The 21,793-nt window shown below is 36.3% G+C and overlaps 3 protein-coding genes across 4 annotated transcripts; 1 reads left to right on the top strand and 2 right to left on the bottom strand.

Moving 5' to 3' along the window:
• Positions 1 to 315: 315 nt before the first annotated feature.
• LOC109156186 (SEC12-like protein 2) lies at positions 316 to 5,049 on the bottom strand. The gene is made up of 10 exons (XM_019304062.1): positions 4,681 to 5,049; positions 3,469 to 3,563; positions 2,986 to 3,136; positions 2,761 to 2,852; positions 2,545 to 2,641; positions 1,936 to 2,011; positions 1,699 to 1,819; positions 986 to 1,099; positions 814 to 884; positions 316 to 730 (listed from the first exon to the last, which is right to left on the bottom strand). The coding sequence occupies exons 1-10, from the start codon at positions 4,942 to 4,944 to the stop codon at positions 621 to 623; spliced, it is 1,191 nt and encodes a 396-aa protein (XP_019159607.1). The 5' UTR covers positions 4,945 to 5,049; the 3' UTR covers positions 316 to 620.
• Positions 5,050 to 11,597: 6,548 nt separating this feature from the next.
• LOC109155770 (BTB/POZ domain-containing protein At5g48130) lies at positions 11,598 to 14,139 on the top strand. The gene is made up of 4 exons (XM_019303418.1): positions 11,598 to 11,840; positions 11,923 to 11,992; positions 12,063 to 13,157; positions 13,347 to 14,139. Exons 1-4 carry the CDS (start codon positions 11,740 to 11,742, stop codon positions 14,034 to 14,036), a joined length of 1,956 nt encoding a protein of 651 aa, XP_019158963.1. The 5' UTR covers positions 11,598 to 11,739; the 3' UTR covers positions 14,037 to 14,139.
• A 511-nt stretch (positions 14,140 to 14,650) lies between these two features.
• Positions 14,651 to 16,080, bottom strand: LOC109155769 (thymidine kinase-like). 2 transcript variants are annotated; one of them, XM_019303417.1, is made up of 4 exons: positions 15,820 to 16,080; positions 15,331 to 15,475; positions 14,791 to 15,206; positions 14,715 to 14,726 (listed from the first exon to the last, which is right to left on the bottom strand). In XM_019303417.1, exons 1-3 carry the CDS (start codon positions 15,990 to 15,992, stop codon positions 14,823 to 14,825), a joined length of 702 nt encoding a protein of 233 aa, XP_019158962.1. In that variant the 5' UTR covers positions 15,993 to 16,080; the 3' UTR covers positions 14,715 to 14,726; positions 14,791 to 14,822. The 2 variants fall into 2 exon arrangements, with proteins under 2 accessions (XP_019158961.1, XP_019158962.1); XM_019303416.1 differs by having other exon boundaries at positions 14,651 to 15,206; positions 15,820 to 16,079.
• Positions 16,081 to 21,793: the final 5,713 nt, after the last annotated feature.

Raw genomic sequence — 21,793 nt, 5'->3', positions numbered from 1 at the left:
TCCCCTTCCTTTAAATCCAAAAAAAAAAACATGATATAAATTAACAACTTATATTCCAAAGTATCTAGACATATATCTATAAATTGTCAAATTGGTCAAATTAATATATACATATTTTTATTTAAAAAAAATAAAAAAATCAACCAAGGTGTAAAACTTAATCTCCACCTATCGTAGTCTAAGTCTAAGCTACCAGACAAGGTGAAAGTAGTTGATCAAACTCACCATGCTCGGTGAGTTGGTAAGTAAGCCAAAGTTATCATTTTCGAAATTAGGAATATTCATATCATAATCCAAAAATTAATATTCAAGGTAAAATGTTCAAATCCTGGTATAATGACATTCATACGATTTTATCAAAGTCAATGTATGTAACATCAATATCAATATATCGGTATAATAACTGTTACTGATACGTACACTCTAAGAGCATGACGTTCTGGTCTCGGAGTTTTATTTCTAAGAGAGGGAAACCATTCATCTAAAAACTATGTACAAAAACAAAACAGATTACAGTGTTTGGTGATCAGTTCCACCAAATCCAGAACCTAGGTCCAGTCTACAAAACAGGCATTAATTGAAAATTATCAAATTGCAGATCTGAGGTAAATTTCGATACTTCAAAACTTGATTGGAAAATCGAGCGGCAATGAGAGTTTCCCTTCGCGTTTCGCATAATATACAGCTATCGCCATTAGAATAATTAAAAGAATGATCCACAAGTTGAATCCTGTAAAGGTGAATGTACAAAATTTGCAGATTAATGCCATGAAACTACAGCTTATTTGATTGGAGTTGAAGGGAACTACATACCTTTTTTATCGGACTTGTCCTTGATAACTGTCACCCTTACACTTGAATCCAATGAGGTAGAGAGCAAAGCCCTACAGAAACCACACGGATCATTTGTTAGGCATGTTGGAGAATGCAGGTGTATGCAAAACCTCCGAATAAAAGATGGTGCAATGTAGTAAGTTATCAGAACCTCGAATCGTCGGAGAACTTCAACGTAGTCACGAGACCAAGATGTGCTTTCTTAACAGTGGTTAGTACTTGTAAGTTGGAACTCAAGATAAGAACATCTCCTTGAATGGTCCCACTGTGCAGTAAATCAACCATAGGTAATTAGGTAAAATAAATCAATCTGTTCAACATATATAGATATCCAAATAAGTCTAGAACATAAGGTAATATCTAGCACTAGATATCATCGTTACTCTTTAGCATACCCAAACACCAATGCTTCTTTCCTTCTTTGGTGCTTTTTCTTGTAATTGTAGAAACAGAAAGTCACTACTATGTGGGCAAATTTCAAAATTAAAGCACCATAATAGCCATATGAAGGGCACTAATACAACTAAAGTGGATAAGATGTCTTACATGACATCCGAGCTACAATAACGGCAAAGTTCAAAATTAATTGAAAAGCCTTAGCTTCATAATCATCACCCATTCTAAAATAGAAGAGTTTGGAATTCAGACTCAAGTAATCATGTTGTTATCAATCTATCTTATCTATTGTTCTATTGATCTCGTCTCTTGCTTATATAGATTGGCTTTTTGCTACCTGTTGGACCCTGCAACTCATTATTTCTTAACAGAATTCATCTATAGTTATTTGTATAGAACAGTGATGCCATATTGCCATTACATAGAAACATACAAAACTCAGGGTGGGAATTTTGCCCAAAGTCTTACATTGCTAGGAGCTTCCCATCAGCTGAAACATTAAAAGCTGAAATTGGGTCACGGGAAACCCATTTTGAGCTCATCCTATTCCATGAAGCAGTGCTCCACTTCACAATACTTCCTCCTTTTCCTACATGTGGATGAACACATCATATGGTTACACAACACTTCACAATTCTTCCTAGATGTTTATTGATAAACTCAGTGAAAACAGAAGTGAGGAAACACCCAATGTTACATATCTACCTTGCATTGCAGTGACATAGAGTGCTTGGTTATTGTCACTACTTCGTGAGAACCTACAAAAGCCTAAAATCTCGTCCTGGTTTTAGGAAAACACATATTGTCAGAGGACTACTGGAATACAGGTAATTTAAGCGGCAAACTAACCAGCAAGTTCATGGGATGACCAATGTACCATGATTCAGTCAAATAAATAAGAAAAACCTGGGATGTATTGACACAATTTTGGAGTATTCCAGAAATATAAAAATGAAGCCAATACATACTTTACAAGTTGAAGGAAAAAATTGGAAACATTCTAAGAGAAAATAGATCTTCCAGATGGCACCGGAAGGTATATATTAAAGAAAGTAGGGATGTGACACATGCTGAACACTGCACTATTGTGCACTCATCAAATAAAATAAAAGTTTAAAGAAATAAAGGGCACATGAAGAAGCAAACTTCTGCAATCAATAGTAGACTACTCCAAGACAAAAAGTTATAAATTAACATAGGGGCATTAAAAAGGGGACATCCAAGCTATTTGAGATAGAGACATTTAATTATTCCAATACATAGAGTGACAAGTTTTTGAACACCAAGGTGTGCAAATGAAGATTGAAATCTTACATTTTCCTTCTGCAAAGAAGCCACTGATGCAGATGTTGAGACATTCCAAACCCTACAAGGGCCACTTCCAGCAGATACAAGAAATTTCCCATCAGGGCTGCAGAGATAATCAAATCAATCCAATCAAAAGCCAAATAGATTGTACAACTTAAAGGCCTTAAAGGTATTGATAGTAATCTAGTATGAAATCAATAATAAAAAGTAACCACTATGAACCTGAAATCTAAATCTTTTACACAAGAATGGGCATTGGCCTCATCAATAATAATTTCCATGCTAGGCCATTTGAAAACTCTCAGCTTGCCATCCTGTTCTGCATAAAAAGCAATAATCAAGAAAACCATGTTTTTGTTTTACTAAAATTTTTTAGCTGCATTGAAAAAATAACAGGAAATGTTGTGAACCATTACACTTTAAAGCAGTAGAAATGAAGACATTTACCTCACCACCAACAGCAAGTAGAGAACCCTCATTGTTAAATGTTAGTGCTAATTGCTGTCCAACGTCTTCCAATTGCTTAAGTAATCTCTCAGATAACTTCACACTTAAAGCACCATCATCTGTGTCACTGCCTGCATCCCACTCAAACCAACTACAAAGGGGAAAAAAAACAGATTAAGTAATATGGTCTAAAAATTCACCCAAAAAAAAAGTATATGCAGTTTGGAAGTTCAAAGGTTGAAAGAGTTAAAAGTATACGGTGTATCACTGTATAAATCAGTTATTACATATCAGCATATACCAAAAGTGCACGGGACAGAGTAAGTGCAAGTTATGTAGATTTTCCTTTCACTATACTAGAGTAAGAAGTTTTTTTCTTCTTTAGTTAAAAAGTAACACTAAGTTAAGATGCTAAAGTCAAAATCACTCAAACTCCTTTCCATACATGTAAATGCTTTATCATAAATAATAATGAAAGTTTACCTGCAACTCTTTGGTAAGGAACAAATAAGACCTTCTCCCCCAGGGTGGACAGTCATCCTGTAAGGCAGATCACTGCCAGTTCCAAGCCTTGCCACCTTAATGGAAATACAGTTCATAGACTTAATATCAAAATTCTTCCTCATAAACAAAATTTAGGATCATGTACCTTCAAGTCCTTTCCAAAGCCATTATTCAACAACTAATAAATAGTTAAGCAAACAGAAAAAGAAACACACCTAAGATTTCAAGAAGCCAGCAATTTAAGGTATTCCTTCAAACTATTCTTCTGTGTCAGTAAAAACCTTTCAGTTTCCATCACATAGTTTTGCTATTTTTGTATTTCAAATTATCATTAAAAGCAAAGCAAGAGTTATCCATATAACTATGTTCTTATGGTGAAATTTCTTTCATTCTAGTGTAACATAAAAGAACTGCAATGACTCAAGCCCAGAAATAAATTATCCTTCAACACTTAATTTGAAGAATAATACAATCTGTAAAAAAAATAATAATAATAATAAAAAGGATTATGTTATTTTTTTCTGTCTCAATGTATTCATATCAATAACAAACTTCGAAGATTTTAGAGTTGAAATATTTTTCAAAGAAATGTTTTCCAGTTTTTCAGGTTTCGGTTTCCTTAGTAGTAAAACTTAGTTTACTCCATATTAAAATAGAGACCGCGGATGAGTTACAGCAAATACAAGTGTAAGCCATTTCCATGAAACTAACCAGCCAAGTAGTCAACAACCATTTCAATTTCATATTATTTCCCCTTATGCCACAAGGGCAGCTTTCTGCATTTCTGGTTTAGTTTAGGTTGTTATGCTTAGGATATGGGAATTGATTCATAAATGGGATGAAGGCAATCAAGGCATCATGTCTAGGAATGGATAATGGTGAATATATGTAGTCATGTAGAAATGAGTCAAGTTGATATAACAGCTCCCTGCACTCTCACGGTTCCTTCCCCCTTCTTCAATAAACATTAAACACCAGTGTTTCTTCTGCAATTCCCTTCCCTTTCCTCCCCTTTCAATTGCTCATTTTCATCTCATTATTCATAGCAAAAGCAATGGTGATTTTCAGTACACATACATTTGCATACGTAAATCAATGGAGCACAGATGCGACAGATAACGGCAATTTTGAACAGAAAGCATATCGACAAGCGAGAATGAAATGGAACTATTATCACAATTTGGAACTCACAGGCAGATCGGAGAGAAAGCTGGAATCGAAATCGAATCGAGCTAGAAGGATAGCATTGGGGATACCACTATTCCCTTCGCCGCCCCCTCCAGCCATGACGACGTAGTTGTGGGTGGCGATCAGAGGCGACTTGTCGGCGGCGTCCTTATCGTCACCATCTCCCTCTGGCGGCGGTTTGGGAGCAGATCTGATGGCGCCAGGTGGAACCCAGGCAGCTCCGTAGACTGGGACCCCATACTTCTTGCAGCTTTCATCGTTGGCCATAATCAAGTCTGCGGGTGATCTTAGAGTGTGAAACTACTGAAGATCTGTGTTTCGATGTCCCCTATTCAACACAGTGAAGTCGATGACATTCGTTCATCCGGCTGTATAATATGAAGGGGCGATTTGCACATTGCAATATACTTTTGGGGTTAAATTGAAATATCCAAATCTTTGGGGGCAAAGTATCAAAGTTGGGGCGATTTGCACATTGCAATATACATTTGTGGTTAAATTGCAATATCCAAAACTTTGGGGGCAAATTAGTGAAAGTACCAAAGCTAGAGTTAGATATTAAAAAAAGAAAAGAGAGAAGGGTCAAATAGGCCCCTAAACTTTACCCAAAAGGTCAATTAGCCCCTTAAATTTTATAAAAGTGCAATTAAATCCTTAAACATGTCAAATTAGGTCAACGAAGCCTAAAAACTGGTAAATGACCTGTTATTACAGGTCATTTGAATTCCGGCAACAAATTCCGACGACCGGGGAAAAAAATCCGGTCACCGGCGACATATCCCTACTGCCGGTTGTCTTCCGGAGAAGACGACTGGACAGTCGCCTTCTCTAGTGGAGAAGAAGAACGGCCAGATCTGGCCGTCTTCTCCATTGGAGAAGGCGGTCGTCCGGTCGTCTTCTCTGGAAGACGACCGGCGGCCGGGATTTGTCGCCGGTGACCGGATTTTTTTCCCCGGTCGTCGGAATTTGTTGCCGGAATTCAAATGACCTGTAATAACAGGTCATTTACCGGTTTTTGGGCTTCATTGACCCAATTTAAAATGTTTAAGGGTTTAATTGTACTTTTATAAAGTTTAGGGGGCTAATTGACCTTTGGGGTAAAGTTTAGGGGCCTATTTGACCCTTTTCTCAAAAGAAAATGCTTTTTAAACTACTCGTGGAATCGCGCATTGCACAAAATATTGGCATTGCTTGGCAATTGAGTGTTAGCGGATTGTGATTATGGTTTTGACTAAAGAATTGAATCCGCGATTTCTAAAAAGATATTTAGTAAAATTAATTGTTAATGTTAGCGATTAATATACAAAATGACTTAAATATGTTATCAAAATGTGAGATAATCAACTAACAAATCAAATAAGTTTATCTTCAACTTTATTTACAAACTTTTTAAAGTAAAAATTTCACTATGAATCTAAACATTGTTACTACAATTACCACAAAACATATGAATCTAAAGCTAAACCTAAACCATATTCTGTTGCCACAGTTACAGGTTCTTGGGAGAGCTACATCGTCGACAATTACACATAACCTCTCAATTTATTGCTCGTTTCGATTAATTCGCTTTAATAATTCGGTAATTATCTTCTTTGATCAATAACACATTGGGGGGTCAAACCATTTTTGAAATTCATATCCAACCATTCCCTGTAAACATAAATTATAAACATTAAACCGCAAAATTAATAATAAAAATAAAAAATAAAAAGATAACAATTTTGACTAACATTGCTTCCTCTACAAACTCAAAATCTCCGATTGGGATTTTCAATAGTCCATGATGTTTGTATGCTCCATTGTGAAATCTTTGCCTTGTGAAGTTTGTAGATGAAGTTGAAGATGAACTTTTCTGGCATTCTAGTTGATTATCCCACATTTTGATCGTAAATTGATGAGAACAAAAACCTAATTTGAAGAAAAACATGCGCAGACTGCTGAAAGGTAGTCGCATATTCATTAAGGGTGCGTTTGGAAACTCGAAAAATGACTTCTAAAAAATGTTTTTCGGATTTCCGGTGTTTGGCAAGAGGGAGGAAAATGATGTCTTACTCAAAAGAAAATGACTTCTCCTTTTTTTGGGGGAAAACCATTTTCCAAGGGATGCACATGCAAAATTTGTCGAGCCTAATTTCTAGCGGGCTTTTGCGGGTCGACCTACCAAGCCCATGGGCTAAGGTTCAAGCAACCGTAGCCCGCCCCATACGGGTTGGCAAGCCCACAAACTGACCCATGTTTTGTTTTTTGTTTTTTTTTTTGTTTTTTTTTTTTGTTTTTTTTTTAATTCAAAGTTAAAAAAAAAATTAAGTAATGTCTACAAATATTAACATTGTGAATTTGAAATCTAACTTTAAAGTCTGACAAAAATTAATATTAATTCAAAGTTCCAAAAAAAAAGTAAAATCTTCAAATAATATTTATTTTGTCATATTAAAAAATTAAAAAAAAAATTACATTTTAAAAAGTTTATATATATATATATATATATATATATATATATATATATATATATTATTTATATATTTATTTATTTATTTTTATTAGGGCCAACCCGCTGGTCTTAGCGGGCCAGGCCCGTTAGGCCCGCTATTTTGCGGGGGTTTTTTTTTTTTTTTTTTTTGGCCCTAATTCACGAAATTTATAATATATTATACGTTCAAAACGGATAATAGGTGAATGAGAAATTGATTCTCAAAGTATGTCTATTTTAATTGGAAAATGAAGCATACAATTCTGTTCATTTTTCTGCTCATTTTCCGAAAAATGAACCATACACAAAAAGACAGTTTCCGTTGTGCAGCCAAACACCAGAACGGAACTTATTTTCCAAAAATCATTTTCTTGCTTTCCAAACGGAACCTAAATTGGAGTGTAAAATATGAAATTATCCGTTTTACCATTCAATTTAACACCTACTTCACGCCAAAGTTAATGGATGACCATTTTGGCTTAAAATTTAATAGTTGGAGGACCACTTTAGTTGCAATTAAAGTCAATGAACCAATTTAAGAAAATGCTATAGTCGGATGACTATTTTGAAAATTAACTCTATATTAAACATCATACTATGCTAAATTAAATGAGATATAAATAAAATTATTATAAATATGTTATAAAAAATAATTACAATTGTATAGTTAAACATATACTACAATATAATAGAGTCAGTAATACTATTGTAGGTGGTGCAAATAGTAAAATAGGTGGTGTAAATAGAATTATCCTGGGTAAAATCCCTAACTATTGAGGATGCCCTAAGAACTTTTTTTTTTTTTTTTTTTTGAAAAATGGTGTAACCAATATATTAAATAAAAAACTGAACGATAGAGTCAGGAGGGATTAAATCACAATACATAGGGTGATCCTGATCATAGACTAATCTAGCGAGAGTATGCGCATGTAAATTGAGAGTTCTAGTAATAAAACTGAGCGAACAGTAAACGAAACTATTGATAGCTACCCTACATTGTTCAACCACAATTCCAACATAAGATAAATTCGGCGTAGCAATTGAACGAACCGCATTTTCCAATACGAGGCAATCCGTAAGAATATCCACCTCGTCCTCGTTTCGGTCCTTAAGCCAGGACAAGACCTCTTTGCATGCTAGTGCTTCCGCCATAAGAGGGGAAAAACACCCCGGGAGCTTCCCATTGGCTGCCGCTCTGAAAATACCATCGTGATCAAGTAAGACTGCCCCGTAGGTCGCCTGCCCGGTTGCCGAATCGTAACCAACATCGAAGTGGCACTTCATCCGCATGCACGCCGCTGCCAGCGTACCATCGGAGGTTGGCTGAGTCAGTAATACTATAAAAAAAAATACAATTAAGAACTTAGTAATACTCCAAGAACTAATAATAATTCTAAAATTGTACGGGTATTTAGAAGTTCATCAAATAATACTAACAGGGCGTTTGGTTGGAAGGGGGGAATTATGTGGGAAAGGAATTGTAATTCCATGGGAGTTGAATTACTGGGAATAAAGTGAGAATTTAAATTCCAGTGTTTGGTTGACAGGAATAGAATTACTGGGTTTAGGATTTCCAATGTTTGGTATACATGGGAATTGAAAGGGAATAAGTAGTATAAAGTCAAAAATGTCCATTATTGTTGTTAGACATTAATTTTAAGTTAAAAAAGGAAGGGGTAATTTTGACTCATCACTATCTTTTTTTCCCAGGAATTAAAATACCGGGGGGGGGGGGGACATGGGATTTTAATTCCATGAAAATGGGGGAATTGCAATTCCATGGAATTGTAATTCCCTCCAACCAAACTACGGAATTTAATGGCCTTTGGAATTAGGTGGGAATTAAGTGGGAAGGGAATTTAAAATCCCTCCAACTAAACGCCCTGTAATATTATACTATGCATGGTGAATAGAACAAGTATAAATGCATATATAATAGAGAGTAATATAGTATGGGGATTTGGGGATTTGCCGGTAGTGAGCAAGCAAAATAGTCAAGAAAATGGCATTTATCGAGAAGCCGTGCCGTTTTGGGCGTTATCTTTCGTTACAAACAACGTCATACTTGTGCTGCACTTCATCTCCGATCCCATCCCCTTTTTTCCACTCTTTCACTAATTACCATACTTAGACTACCTAGTACTCCGCGTTTTACTTCATTCCTAAACACTCTTCCTCTTTTCCAAGACACCCATCCATTTCATCACTTTTTTTGAAATAATATATATATACTTCAACTTTGCAAGATAACACTAGTAAAAATGTAACTAAGTGGCATAGACGACCACAAATCAAAAAGTTAATTTGATAACCACAAAGTTCTAATAAGTTTGAGTCTCTGTGGGAGTTTATTGATTTTTATAGTTTGAGCAAGTTAATTATGAACAGTCTAGGCTGATTTACATTATTGTAGTCATTTTTATGCTAGAATCTTCACTTGATGGAGTAATAACTACGAGTTTTTTAATAAATCAAAATATAACTCAGTTAAACTTAGGCATCCCCTTCCCTAAAAAAAAAAAAAAAACTTAGGCATCCCCTACCTTAGATATATTGTGATATGATTTCCGATATATGAATAATTTAAAAAAAAAAATGCTATAAACTCCTCCTTTGTTTTCTTTAATAACTTTCCTTCCTAATGTGACATTATCTTATTGATAGTTACATTTATTTTTTATTAGTAGTGAAGTCAACCAATAAATAAAAATCACAGGTCAAAGTACCTATGAAGTCCCTGTACTATAGTGTTTTGTTCAATTTAGTCCTTGTACCTTTATTATGTTCAATTTAGTCCCTCTATTTTAAAAAGTGGTAAAACTAAGGACAATTGTCTAAATCTCATTACGAACATGGTCGTAATTATTTATTTTGGACATACTAATTTAATATATTGGTGGTAAAATGATAGATTTTAAATATTTATAAAGTAATATATGAGTAGGAATATAAATATCATCAGTGCCACGTAACCTAAGTTAACGATAATATTAACATCGTTAACTATTGTCCTTAATTGCACTACTTTTGAAAGTACAAGGACTAAATTAAACAAAATAAAAGTATAAGGACTAAATTGAACAAAACGCTATAGTACAGGGACTTCGTAGGTACTTTAATCACATTATAAGGTGAATGTTTGGAGGGAAAATAGGAGAGAAAAAGAGTATTTCCTTTTCAAAATTTTAACTTAAGATTTCTATATATGAGACAATTCTCTTAAAAGTGATGTTACATATAAGACTTAGAGTTGAAGTAGCAAGCAAATAGGTGGCAATCGATGAGGCAAGCTAAGCAAACCCGGGAGAGTGGGCAAAGGCAGCGAAAAGGCGAGAAGGCATAGTCGAACACGATACAGCAGTTAGAGTTTCGTGCACCAACCTAAACCAAAGATTACGCCATTGAAAATTGGTTTCGTATTACCAAAATCTCCAAACCTTGAAATTCAGCACTACTATTGAATTTGAAGTATTAAACAATCTATTTTTCTGGGGATTAAATTTGTGAAAAGATGGTTTTGCACGTGTTTCTATTGTCCAAAGGCCGAAGCAGAAATGGAGTTTCAAACTCTCAAGATTCAATGCCCTCTTTCCAGCCTTAAAAATAGGTTTTTGAGTCCCACCCGTGCGCCTGCGACTTTGACCAACCATCACAAACAATAACACCCACTCAACCAAACTCTTTATTCTATATATACATGACTCACTTAGTAATTATAAAATTACAAATTTAACTTTTAATGAAAGTAATTTATTGGTCATTTGGTATTTTTACCAATTATGATTAAGACTTACTTAGTGTAGACCCTCGAGTAGTAACTGTAAATTTCTCTTGTTGTCCCAAAAGAAATCTCAAATCCAAGCAATCCTAGCCAAGTTAGTCAACAATTGACTTAGTATGGACATTCTTGGTTTGAGCTAGTCAATTAGTAGTAGCTGCAAATTTCTCTTATTGTCCCAAAACGGCCAAAAGAAATCTCAAATCCGAGCAATCCTAGCCAAGTTAGTTAATAGTTGACTTAGTAGTTAGTATGAACATTCTTGGTTTGAGCTGGTCAAATATGAACAACTTGGGCTAGTTCACCTTATTGTAATCTTTTATTGATTAGGGTCACAAGACAGACTTCACAAGTAGTGACTACGAGTGTTTCTATAAATCAAAAATATCTTAAATCCGTCATAACTCAACTAATTAATCAATAAAAAAGTTAATAGTTTTGGCACGATAAGTCGATAATAACTTTGTTTTGCTAACAACTCTAGATTGCAGGGTAGGGATAGGTCATCGGTTGCATTTCAATTTTCTTTCTTTATAGACTTTAAGATTAGTATTGTCTGGATTTTTGCATCGGTTGCATTTCAATTTTCTTTCTTTATAGACTTTAAGATTAGTATTGTCTGGATTTTTGTTTTAGTAACAAAAAATGTTAAATATTCTTCCATGTGTTGCAAACATTTATGCTAACTGAGAATTATAGTACAGCACCAAATGTTTATTACTACTTAATTCTGTCTATCTGACCCCCTGCCTGCATTTACTGTCAATCTGCCATTAGAAGAACATCCACCATAAGTCAGCTAAGCTGAGCTCTAATGGATGCCATCATTTCCACCCCAAAAGGACCTGTGGGCCTCTCAAGTCCTCGTTCATCTCCCAATGTTGCAGCCCTCCTCAAGATCAAGATCATTTCTTGGTACAATTTCCATTTGCTTTTTCTGAATCTTTAAGGTCAATTATTATATGCAACCTTTCTGAAACTAATGGCTTTGTCTCAGGAGCCAACAAACTGGATTGCCGGTTTCTGTTCGTGTTCACTTTGCTAATAGAACTTATAATCTGCACAAGGTGAGTATGCTAATAACTAATAAGATCATCATAATTTTGTATATTTAATTTCTTGATTTTTACTTTTTAGCATCTGCTGTTATCAAAGAGTGGGTACTTTAAGAAGAAACTGAATGAATCAGAAGAGGTTGAGCTGCCAGATGATTTCCCTGGAGGGCCAGAGACATTTGAGGCAATAGCCCTCTTCATCTATGGATCTCCCACGCTAATCGACCCGTTCAACGTGGCAACCCTGAGGTGTGCAGCCGAGTTTCTCGAGATGACAGAAGCCCACAGCCCGGGCAATCTGTGCGAGCGTTTCGACATTTATCTGAACCAGGTCGTGCTGCAGCGCTGGGACGACACTCTGGTAGTCCTGCAGAGGTGCCAGTCCTTGCTCCCGGGGGCCGAGGATTTGCTGATCGTGAGCCGCTGCATCGAGTCTCTGGCGTTCATGGCGTGCATGGAGATTCTCGACCCCGAGAGGAGACGGGATCACCCCATTGTCACACTGGAGGCACTGGCTACTGTGGCTTGGAGCTGCCAGGACCAGACAGTACTAAAACAGATTCTCAGACAGGATTTGTGGATTAAGGATCTCATTGCTTTGCAGTTCCCGTTCTTCAAGAGAGTAATAGCATCACTGAGGAGACAAGGCATGAAGGAGAAATATGTTAGTCCCATCATCCTTTTCTACGCGAACGAATGGGTGATATCTCGAGTTCAAGATGACACAATAAAGATGACCCTAAAAGGGATTCTTGATTTGTTGCCAATGGGGGAGAAGGCAAGTAAGCTGATCCCAGTTGGTTTCTACTTCTCCTTGCTCTCCAGATCCCTCGAGGCCGGTTTGACAAATGACAGTAGAGAAAAACTGCAGCATCAGATTGCCTCCCAGTTGCATTTAGCTCAGGTGGAGGACTTTCTGCTACCAAATAATGAGTTGGAAACTATGAAAAGGATCTTTTCCATATATGCAGCAACAGCCTTCAACATGGAGTTAAACCCCACTACCCCTTCCCCGAGAAACTCCGCGGTGGCTGAGCTATGGGATGCATATCTAACCAAGATAGCCGTCGATCCACAAGTCACTTCAAAAAGATTCATGGAGCTCATAGAAACCTTGCCCTTGTCCTCCCGGCAATCTCATGATCACCTCTACAGAGCCCTCGACACATTTCTTGTGGTAAGTCCGAGACTCGAACCCTGCTCTGATACCATTTGTTAAGATCAAGTAGGGTGTTGGACTTGGCCCTTCAGGTCTTCGTCCAACAACCCCTGGCCCACCAGGTGGTGCTGGACTTGGCCTGAAAGGCCAAGTCCAGCAATCCCTTTCATATGCCATTTTCATGTGTTTCGTTTCAACTTATTTTAGGCACATCCAAGCATATCACAAGATGAGAAATGGCAAGTATGCAAGTACCTGAATTGCCAGAAACTGTCACAAGAAGTGTGCATTGAAGCAGTACAGAATGAGCTGATGCCTCTGAGGCTCATTGTCCAGGCTCTATTTGTTCAGCAGCTCAACACCCAACAGGCATTCAAAGAATGTTCAGACTCATTTCGATATACGAACGGCGGAGAGTTCTCTGGCAGCATTTCAAGCTCAAGATACACAAATCCCAGAAGCCAAAACCTGGAAGAAAGTCCCTGCATCGACAGAAGTGAAAGGAGCAGCAGACCACTAGGGTTCTTGCTGCAGAAAGACAAGTCCGAACTCTCAAAGAAGGATTACGAATCAACAAGCTTCAGAATCCAGAACCTCGAACAGGAGCTCCAGTCCTTGAAACGAACCCTCGAGCTGCAACACATATCAAAGAAAACAGCGCCACCTGCAAAGAAAGAAAATTCTCAACACGTGAGACCATTTGGTCTCGAAGGAAGGACTCCGAGCAGGAAGAGGAAGCCCATTGTTCACATGGCTAACTGCATAGGATCTGTGAATTTTGCATCCCATAGAGGGTATGCCACGAGATTACTGAAAGTTTTAAGGAGAATTAGTTCTTTTGGCAGAGTCAAGTCAAGAAGGACAAGTGCCTCGGGTATTAAACAGAAGAAATTGTAGCTTGTTGAACTACAGTTTTCATGCATGTAAGTTGGTAATTGAATGTTTGAAGAACTTAATCATGTAAATGGCAAGTAATATCAGAATAAGCAGTCATTTGATCTACTGTGTCTAATGACAACCTTTGTTTAGGATCATTTGCTGTCACAAAAGTACAAAACCAAAGATTACATGACATAATTCACAACCACTCAGATATAAGGAAATAGAATCCAACATGCCCGCATGGACAACTCAATTGATTCTTGGATGGTAGATTCTGGATTACACCTAATGTGGTGGGCACCAAATACTAATCCTTAGATATGATTGCAGTTCAATTCGAGTTCCGATGGTTCACAATTCCAAGAAATGATAAACTAGAACCGGAACCTTTTAAGAACTACAAATTCAAACTTTATTTTATTTTGTAAAATCTATTCCCACTAATCCATGCCTTTCCATCTTTTTTTCCCAGTTTTCAATTCAAACCAAACTGTGATCATCTGTACCAATCCTTCCACTTAATACCCCACTAAATCACAGTGATTTACTCTTCACTGTCCTACCAAACAGATTGTAGGGAGGGAATTTAGCCCCTTATGGGCAAGGAAATACAAGTGATTAATTATTCATTGAACACCAAGAATTATACTCCATTCTTTTCTTCTTTCAATAAAATCAAGATATATGGAGTACAACAAACATAATCTGTCATAATTTATCTTCACACATATTAGGAAATACTTGATAGAGCATTTTCATAGAATAAAACTTGTAAACTAGGTACAATACATGCTGGAAATATCATTGAGCAACTGATGAAGCTGCCTCTGCAATAAGGTCACCCTGAATCTTCTTTGTGGCTTGCATGGCAGAATTCCCATTGACATAATGCTCTCTACAAACAGGCATATACATATCACAACCACCAATTAGCTCTGTCTCTTTCTCTTCAGTCTTCCTATAGGTGAAAAATGCCTTTCTGCCACACAGTTCACATCTGGCAGTCAACTTTGTAACAGTGTCAGCAATTGGAATTATGTCAAGAACTGAGCCAAAACTCCTCCTTAAATAGTCACCATCTAGGCCAGCAACAACCACAGTCTTCCCATCAGTGTCAGCAGCCTCACAGCAGAAATCGTAAAGATCACCAAAGAACTGGGCTTCATCAATACCAATCACATCCACCTGTCAACACATGGGGCAGATTAGGGGACACACAAAAGGACTGTAAATAGTAAATACATACATGAAATAATGGAAAACAACTTAATTTATAGATTTTTCAGAACCATTGGCCTAAAAATGATACCTTTTCATAAGCTTCTATCCCTAAAGCTTGCTTGAATGAAGAGAGATCTGGCAATGCCCAGCAGGGGAATTTAGCGCCATCGTGTGTGACAACCGCATCAACTGCATACCTCGTATCCTTGCTCGACTTTATCATCACAACTTCTCTGATTCCCACAAACAATTACAGATTACTTCCTTTTTTTCTTTTAATATAATTTGAGTTAAAACAGTTCATTTTTTCCCTCTCAACTAGTATTGCAAAGGAAAGAGAGAGTTTTAATACATATCATGTAAGCAATAAGATCCAAAAACATTTGAAAATCACAATTGCACATATTTACATTGTTTGATGGTTCAATTGTACAATTTTTAACTGCAATTACCCAATTGCACAGAAATATAACTTGAGTGACTCATTTAACACTTTTCCTTTGCTTAAGAAGAATATTAAAACTGATCATCGCGGGAATACCAAACAGTATTCAAAATTGGAAATACGAAGAGGTACCTGCCGATGTTGGACTCATATTTGACACGGCGGAGAAGGGCGGTAGTCTTGCCGGCGAACATGGGGCCAATAATCACGTGCACTTCTCCACCTGAGAGCAGCTGCTGAGGATTCATGCCCGCTCTCCGCGACGGGTCGGGTACAGAAACCCGATGCTTGAACGCGCCAGACATATCGTGCAGTCAACTGATGTATGTGATCGCAATGAATGTCAATGCGTGAATTTGTGTGGATAACGGGGAGTTTGATTTAGGGTTATATAGAGCGTGGAAAGCCATGGAAACGTGCAGAGGAAGTGTTGCGGTTTTGAAATTTGGAGGGAAAATCGATTTCCCAAACGTCGCTTTTTTGGCTCTTTTTTGAAATTTTGGATGAAAGGAAGTCAAGGAAGACGAAGATGAAGGGAGCGGAAAAAATGGACAAATTATGCCCTGGACCCGTGTCCACAGTGAATTGTGGACACGGGCCCAAAACGACGTCGGTTTTAAAAAAAAACGCGTCATTTAGTTAAAAAAAAAATTACGCGCGTTTTGCCGTTAACGGCGTTATTTTTTTTTTTTTTTGATTATGAATGTACAGTTATGCCGTTATGAATGTACAGTTATGCAATTATGAAATTATGAACACAGAGCTCTAACATTATGAACTTACAATTATGAACATATATAGTGATAAAATTATGACCATGGAGCTTTAAAATTGTGAATATAGAGCTTCGAAGATTATGAATGTACAGTTATGGAGTTATGAATCTACAGTTATGGAGTTATGAATCTACAGTTATGAGATTATGAATCTACAGTTATGGAATTATGAATGTACAGTTATTGATCGAATTATGAACAAAGAACTCTAACATTATGAACTTACAATTATGAACATATAGTGATAAAATTATGAACATAGAGCTCTAAAATTGTGAACATAGAGCTTCGAAAATTATAAATGTACAATTATAGAGTTATGAATGTACAGTTATGGAGTTATGAATGTACAGTTATAGAGTTATGAACGTACAGTTATGGAGTTATGAATGTACAGTTATTAATAATATAGTAATAAAATTATGAATATATACTCCTATAACAAAGCGGTCTGAAATTAAACAAAAAAAAAAAAAAAAAAAAAAAAAGAGATAACAGTGCCTATGCTGGACACGGGTCCAACGCATAACGATTGAAAAAATGAAAATAAGGCTTTTCTTTGGGCTTCATTATACACTGGCCCAATTTTGAAACGGATTTAATATGACAAATTAAGGACAAATTATATCGTGCACCAAGACGTACAATCCCAAAACAATATCGTTATAAATAGTAATGATTGTGGACATTATTGTGTAACGGTTTCCTTTATGTCTCCATTATTGTATTCCGTTACACTTGTTATTATATATATGTCATTCTAATGTAATGATCAGGGGTGTGGTATAAAGGAATAAGAAACCATCTATTTTGTCTCTACTCTTCTTCTTGTTCTTACTGTTCTTCACGAGCTAAAGGCATGCAAACAAACTTGCAATACAACACGTTATCAGCACGCTCAATCCAGGTGAACGGTAACTTTTATGAGTTTTTTATGCCTTATTATTTTCCGGATGCCTCAAAATCATATGTGTTTATGCTTTATGCATTTTTGAATTTATGAAAACTTGATCATATGATTATATATTTTTGATAATATACTTCTGCATTCGTAAGTATATACTTACTGTGAATATGTATATCATGAATGAATAAGTTTACTGTGCAAATACATATATTTCGTAGCAATGAACCAAAAATATTGATGTTGATGAATATTTGATGAGGAACCAAAATTTTTTGGCCTATGCTTATACGTGACTTCATATCAAATATGCGTACAATTTTTCTTGCAATATCTAAAATTCTAGTTGCTAGATGTACTAAGTCTGGAATTTTGCATATGATATATTTTTTTTTTCCGGAAAAATTGTATTGCTTTCAATATATACACTATTTTTTACATACTGGCATGAAAAATATGATTGATTAATTATTTTTGGTATGATAATTCGTTTAGTACAATGAGAAATTGTTTAGAATGAGTTTTTTTCATACCTTTCTTCCCCCTCCATCGCCGTCGCGCCTGTCATCTGAGCCACGTCGGAGGTGTTGCAGCGGCGGCATGGGGCGGCTATTTTTTTGCGACGGCTGTCCAGCAGTCCAGCCCCTGTTTTTAGAAGTGATCGGAGAGGGACAAAAATAGATCCCGTTTTTTTTCGGCCGATCGTCCCCCATGTTTTTCTGATCTGCACCATCATCGCATGGTGGGCTGTGAGGATGGCCCTATGGGTGGCCGCGGTAGAGGCGAGCGGCGGCTATTACGAAGATCGTGGCCGCGTTACTGACGACCGGTGGTGGTCTGCGGCAAGGGCGGCGATCAATAATGGCGGTTGGCGGAGGTCTCTTCGTTTTATCGAAACCGTTTGCGTAAATACAAGCTCCATAACGCCAGAAGCGTTATTAATTTCGCGTTGTTTACGGATGATTTTTGCTTTTATTCCTAAAAAAAAAAAAAAAAAAAAAACAACGCCAGAAGCGTTAATTCCTACTTAGGATTTGGATTGGACCACCTTTAAAATAAATGGACCATATTTATTTTTGAACCCTTCTTACATAAAAATCCTAAGTCCCATATTTTTTTTATAAAATATGTTTTTTCCTTGGTCCTCATTAAAACTATTTCCGGTAGAAAATAGTTGCTCTTGAAAAAAGAGAATTCACTGAGCTCGCACTCAATGAAAGAAATTTCTTTATTTGGGTGTTTGATGTCGGAATATATCTTGCATCTATAAAACTGCCAAACACCATCAAAGAGGCATCTACGAGTATTGAGGCCCAGAAGGCAATACCGCTCATTTTTCTTCGTCACCACCTTAACCATGACCTCATACAATGAATATTCAATCTCTATTCCATGCCTTCGAGCATGCTTCTGCTTGAACGATTCTTTCATATCTGAATGCAAATATACCATATAGTGGATCGTTCTTAAGCATTATCTTGATACCCATTTTTTCTCTCAATTATATTGTGGGCTGTTTTTGGAATAATAAAATATTCCTAATAATTCTTGTAGCTTATGCCATATGCTTTTGCATCCCGTCGATGCGCATGCATAGAATTAGAGAGCTTAATTAAAATACATAATATTGTGACACTTTCTTGATGTGACCACCAAATACATTGTATGGTCGGTGCACTTGTTGTCAAGTGTCAAATTTTTGTTGTGTCACAAATTGCTATCTCATGCCTTACAGGATGTGAGTCATCACAAAAGAGCATTTACTGATTTGCTCTTGATGGTAGCAATTGTTTGCTATACGCCATATATTTTAAGATTTATTATAAATCTTACTAGAAGCTTTGCCCGGATGGCAAATCAAAGCCACTGTTTATTATGGGACAATCCTTGAAGGATCGTTTTAATCAACAAGTGGTCATAGTCTGAATTCTAAATATAGTTTTGCCTAGAAGGTAAATCAAGAGCACTATTTTTATTTGTCACCCGTTATCTTGCCCCAACCCTCGATTATAGATATTTGATCTAAAAGGATTTATAGACCCTAAGTCAATCCCTGAAGGATATTTGGTGTATGCGGGTCTTATTGTCAATGGTCGTATTGTACTCCAGTAGTAGTACATGACAAAATTATGCTAAGTGTTTGGTCATTGGGCTATTTTTTTAATAAGGTCTGGAAGACCCTGAATGTGGATTGATCTTTAAGGTGACTAATGACTCATGAATGAAGTTTGCAACTTCTATTTCTAATGCTATGCTACTCTCCAAAAGTCAATATTGACTCACATCATGTTGGTTTGCCTGAAGCAAACAAGTTGTGATTTTTTTTTACACATAGTAATCACTGCCTGAAAATTCTGACCGGCGCAGTTTGAAAATTAAATTCGTGAAAAATACTTGTTGAACTCCTTTTGGCATGAAATTTTTTCTGGAGAACCTAGACTCGTGATATTTGATGTCTGTAAAAATATTTTGTTAAAAATATGCTTTGGTTATTCCAGAAAAATTTGTAAAGTTTTGGCAGTGTGCTGCCAATTATTTTTCTGCCTGGAGCAATGTTGTGAAAAATTTCAGAAAAAATACTTTCACACCTTGGATTGAAATGAAAATTTTTATGTACGTTCTAGACTTACTGAACTACATATCTGCCAAATTTTGTGTCAAAATGTGTTACCTTTTTCCCCCAGAAAATTCTGCAATCCAGGTCAAAATTCTGAAAATTTTCTGCCGTTTTCAGCTTGTATATCTTGCTATTTTGTGATGTTTTCATGCTGAGATATGAAACTATGAAATAAAATGAGAGTTTGCTTGGAAAAGTGCTGTTTTTGACGCCCCGAAATAGGAATGAATGGGCCTGGCAGCGAACATGTGCTCATTATTATTCGGCGAACGGTACTTCTCTCATTTTTCTAATTTATGAATTAATAAACAATATCTCTTGTCATGTCATGCCTTGTGTGTACCAAACATGATATTCTTTATTTAATGGATGTGCATGACTCAGTTGAGTGTTTGGTGTCCAAGACATAAGGGACAATTATATCACATGTTGCATGTGCTTCTCTTTAATTGACAACATTTAGCATATAATCTCTTGATTATGTTCACATAAGAGATTTTGTTATTTATCTTGTTGGCAATTTATGATTTGCTATAGGCCATAGCTATTGAGATTTATCACCCAACTTATAAGTGGGAAAATAGCATGAATTCTCAATATGGTTAGGTTGCACCTGTCGTTGCTAAACCTTAGCTTGCATGTGATAATAGTTAAAGGCTATGGCATGTTTACAGTGCTAGTTTCTGCTATAGAAACTTTTTGACATGAGATTTGGGCATATGATATTTAAATTTATAGCCCTCATTATTTTGTATATTTATTTGCCCTGAAGGTAGATTAAGGATTTTAATTCTCTAAGTCATCCTTTTAGGATGAATCTTGACAATGAATTCTTGACCAAAAATGGTCAGCCTATCCCATCAATCCCCGAAGGATTGTTTGACGTTACTATGAGTCAAATTCTTTTTATCCAAGTCTAACTCAATGCATATCACAAATCAATCCCTCAAGGATTGCTATACCCCCTTTTTCACCTAGTACGTGATTTCAGAAGTAACATTTTCCTATTTGCGTTATTTTATTTGCGCAGTCTATTTTATATCACCACCACAACGTACCTCTAAAAGGGCTATCAAAGAAACCTCCGTCTATTGATTAAATACAGAAAGCCCATGATAGGGGATCAATACATATAATTGGGTACGTTGACTGCATTCCTAATGAAGATTGTTTCTCGGCATTAGGGGGAGATAATATACTACTCCGTAGCTTTTTGGAATGCCAAGAAATTTCATAAGGATAAAAACATCTTCATTATTTAAATCCATGTACTAGTTAGATTGAACTGGAAGTTCAAAAGATAATCTATTTGCGATTTTAGCAAATAATCTGCCGAATACATCTATTGATCATAATGATCATAAAAGAAGTGACTAGGTCCTATATCCTTGGACCAAACATATCTATTGATACTCCTTGACACCAGAAGTGTAGGAGACCTATCGGTGAAAGAGATATGAATCATAATACTAGATCTAGTAAAGAAATATTGTCACTCTTGAAATAGTTTGAATAATTATGTCCTGCAGACATTCGTCCAGATGACGAAAAACCCTGGTAAGACTTATAGGTGCACCAAACAAACGTAATACTAGGGATGCGGAACGACCAGATCAAAATATCTTTGGGAAATGTTTAGAATCTGGTTGTTTTAGAAATTGCCATTACTTTTACAAATATGGGAGTTTTACAAAAAAGTTATAGTTGTCGACAACACAATTGCTATTACAAATTGCTCGTTATATAATCTGGATCCAGAGTTAAGCACCAGAAGGGCCATGACTATTTAATATATAAAGGAGCAATTAA

The sequence above is a fragment of the Ipomoea nil genome, unplaced genomic scaffold (assembly GCF_001879475.1).
Source record: "Ipomoea nil cultivar Tokyo-kokei standard unplaced genomic scaffold, Asagao_1.1 scaffold2704, whole genome shotgun sequence".
NCBI classification, from domain to species: domain Eukaryota; kingdom Viridiplantae; phylum Streptophyta; class Magnoliopsida; order Solanales; family Convolvulaceae; genus Ipomoea; species Ipomoea nil.
Note: the sequence above shows the minus strand (reverse complement) of the source record. Positions and strands in the feature narration are given on the sequence as shown.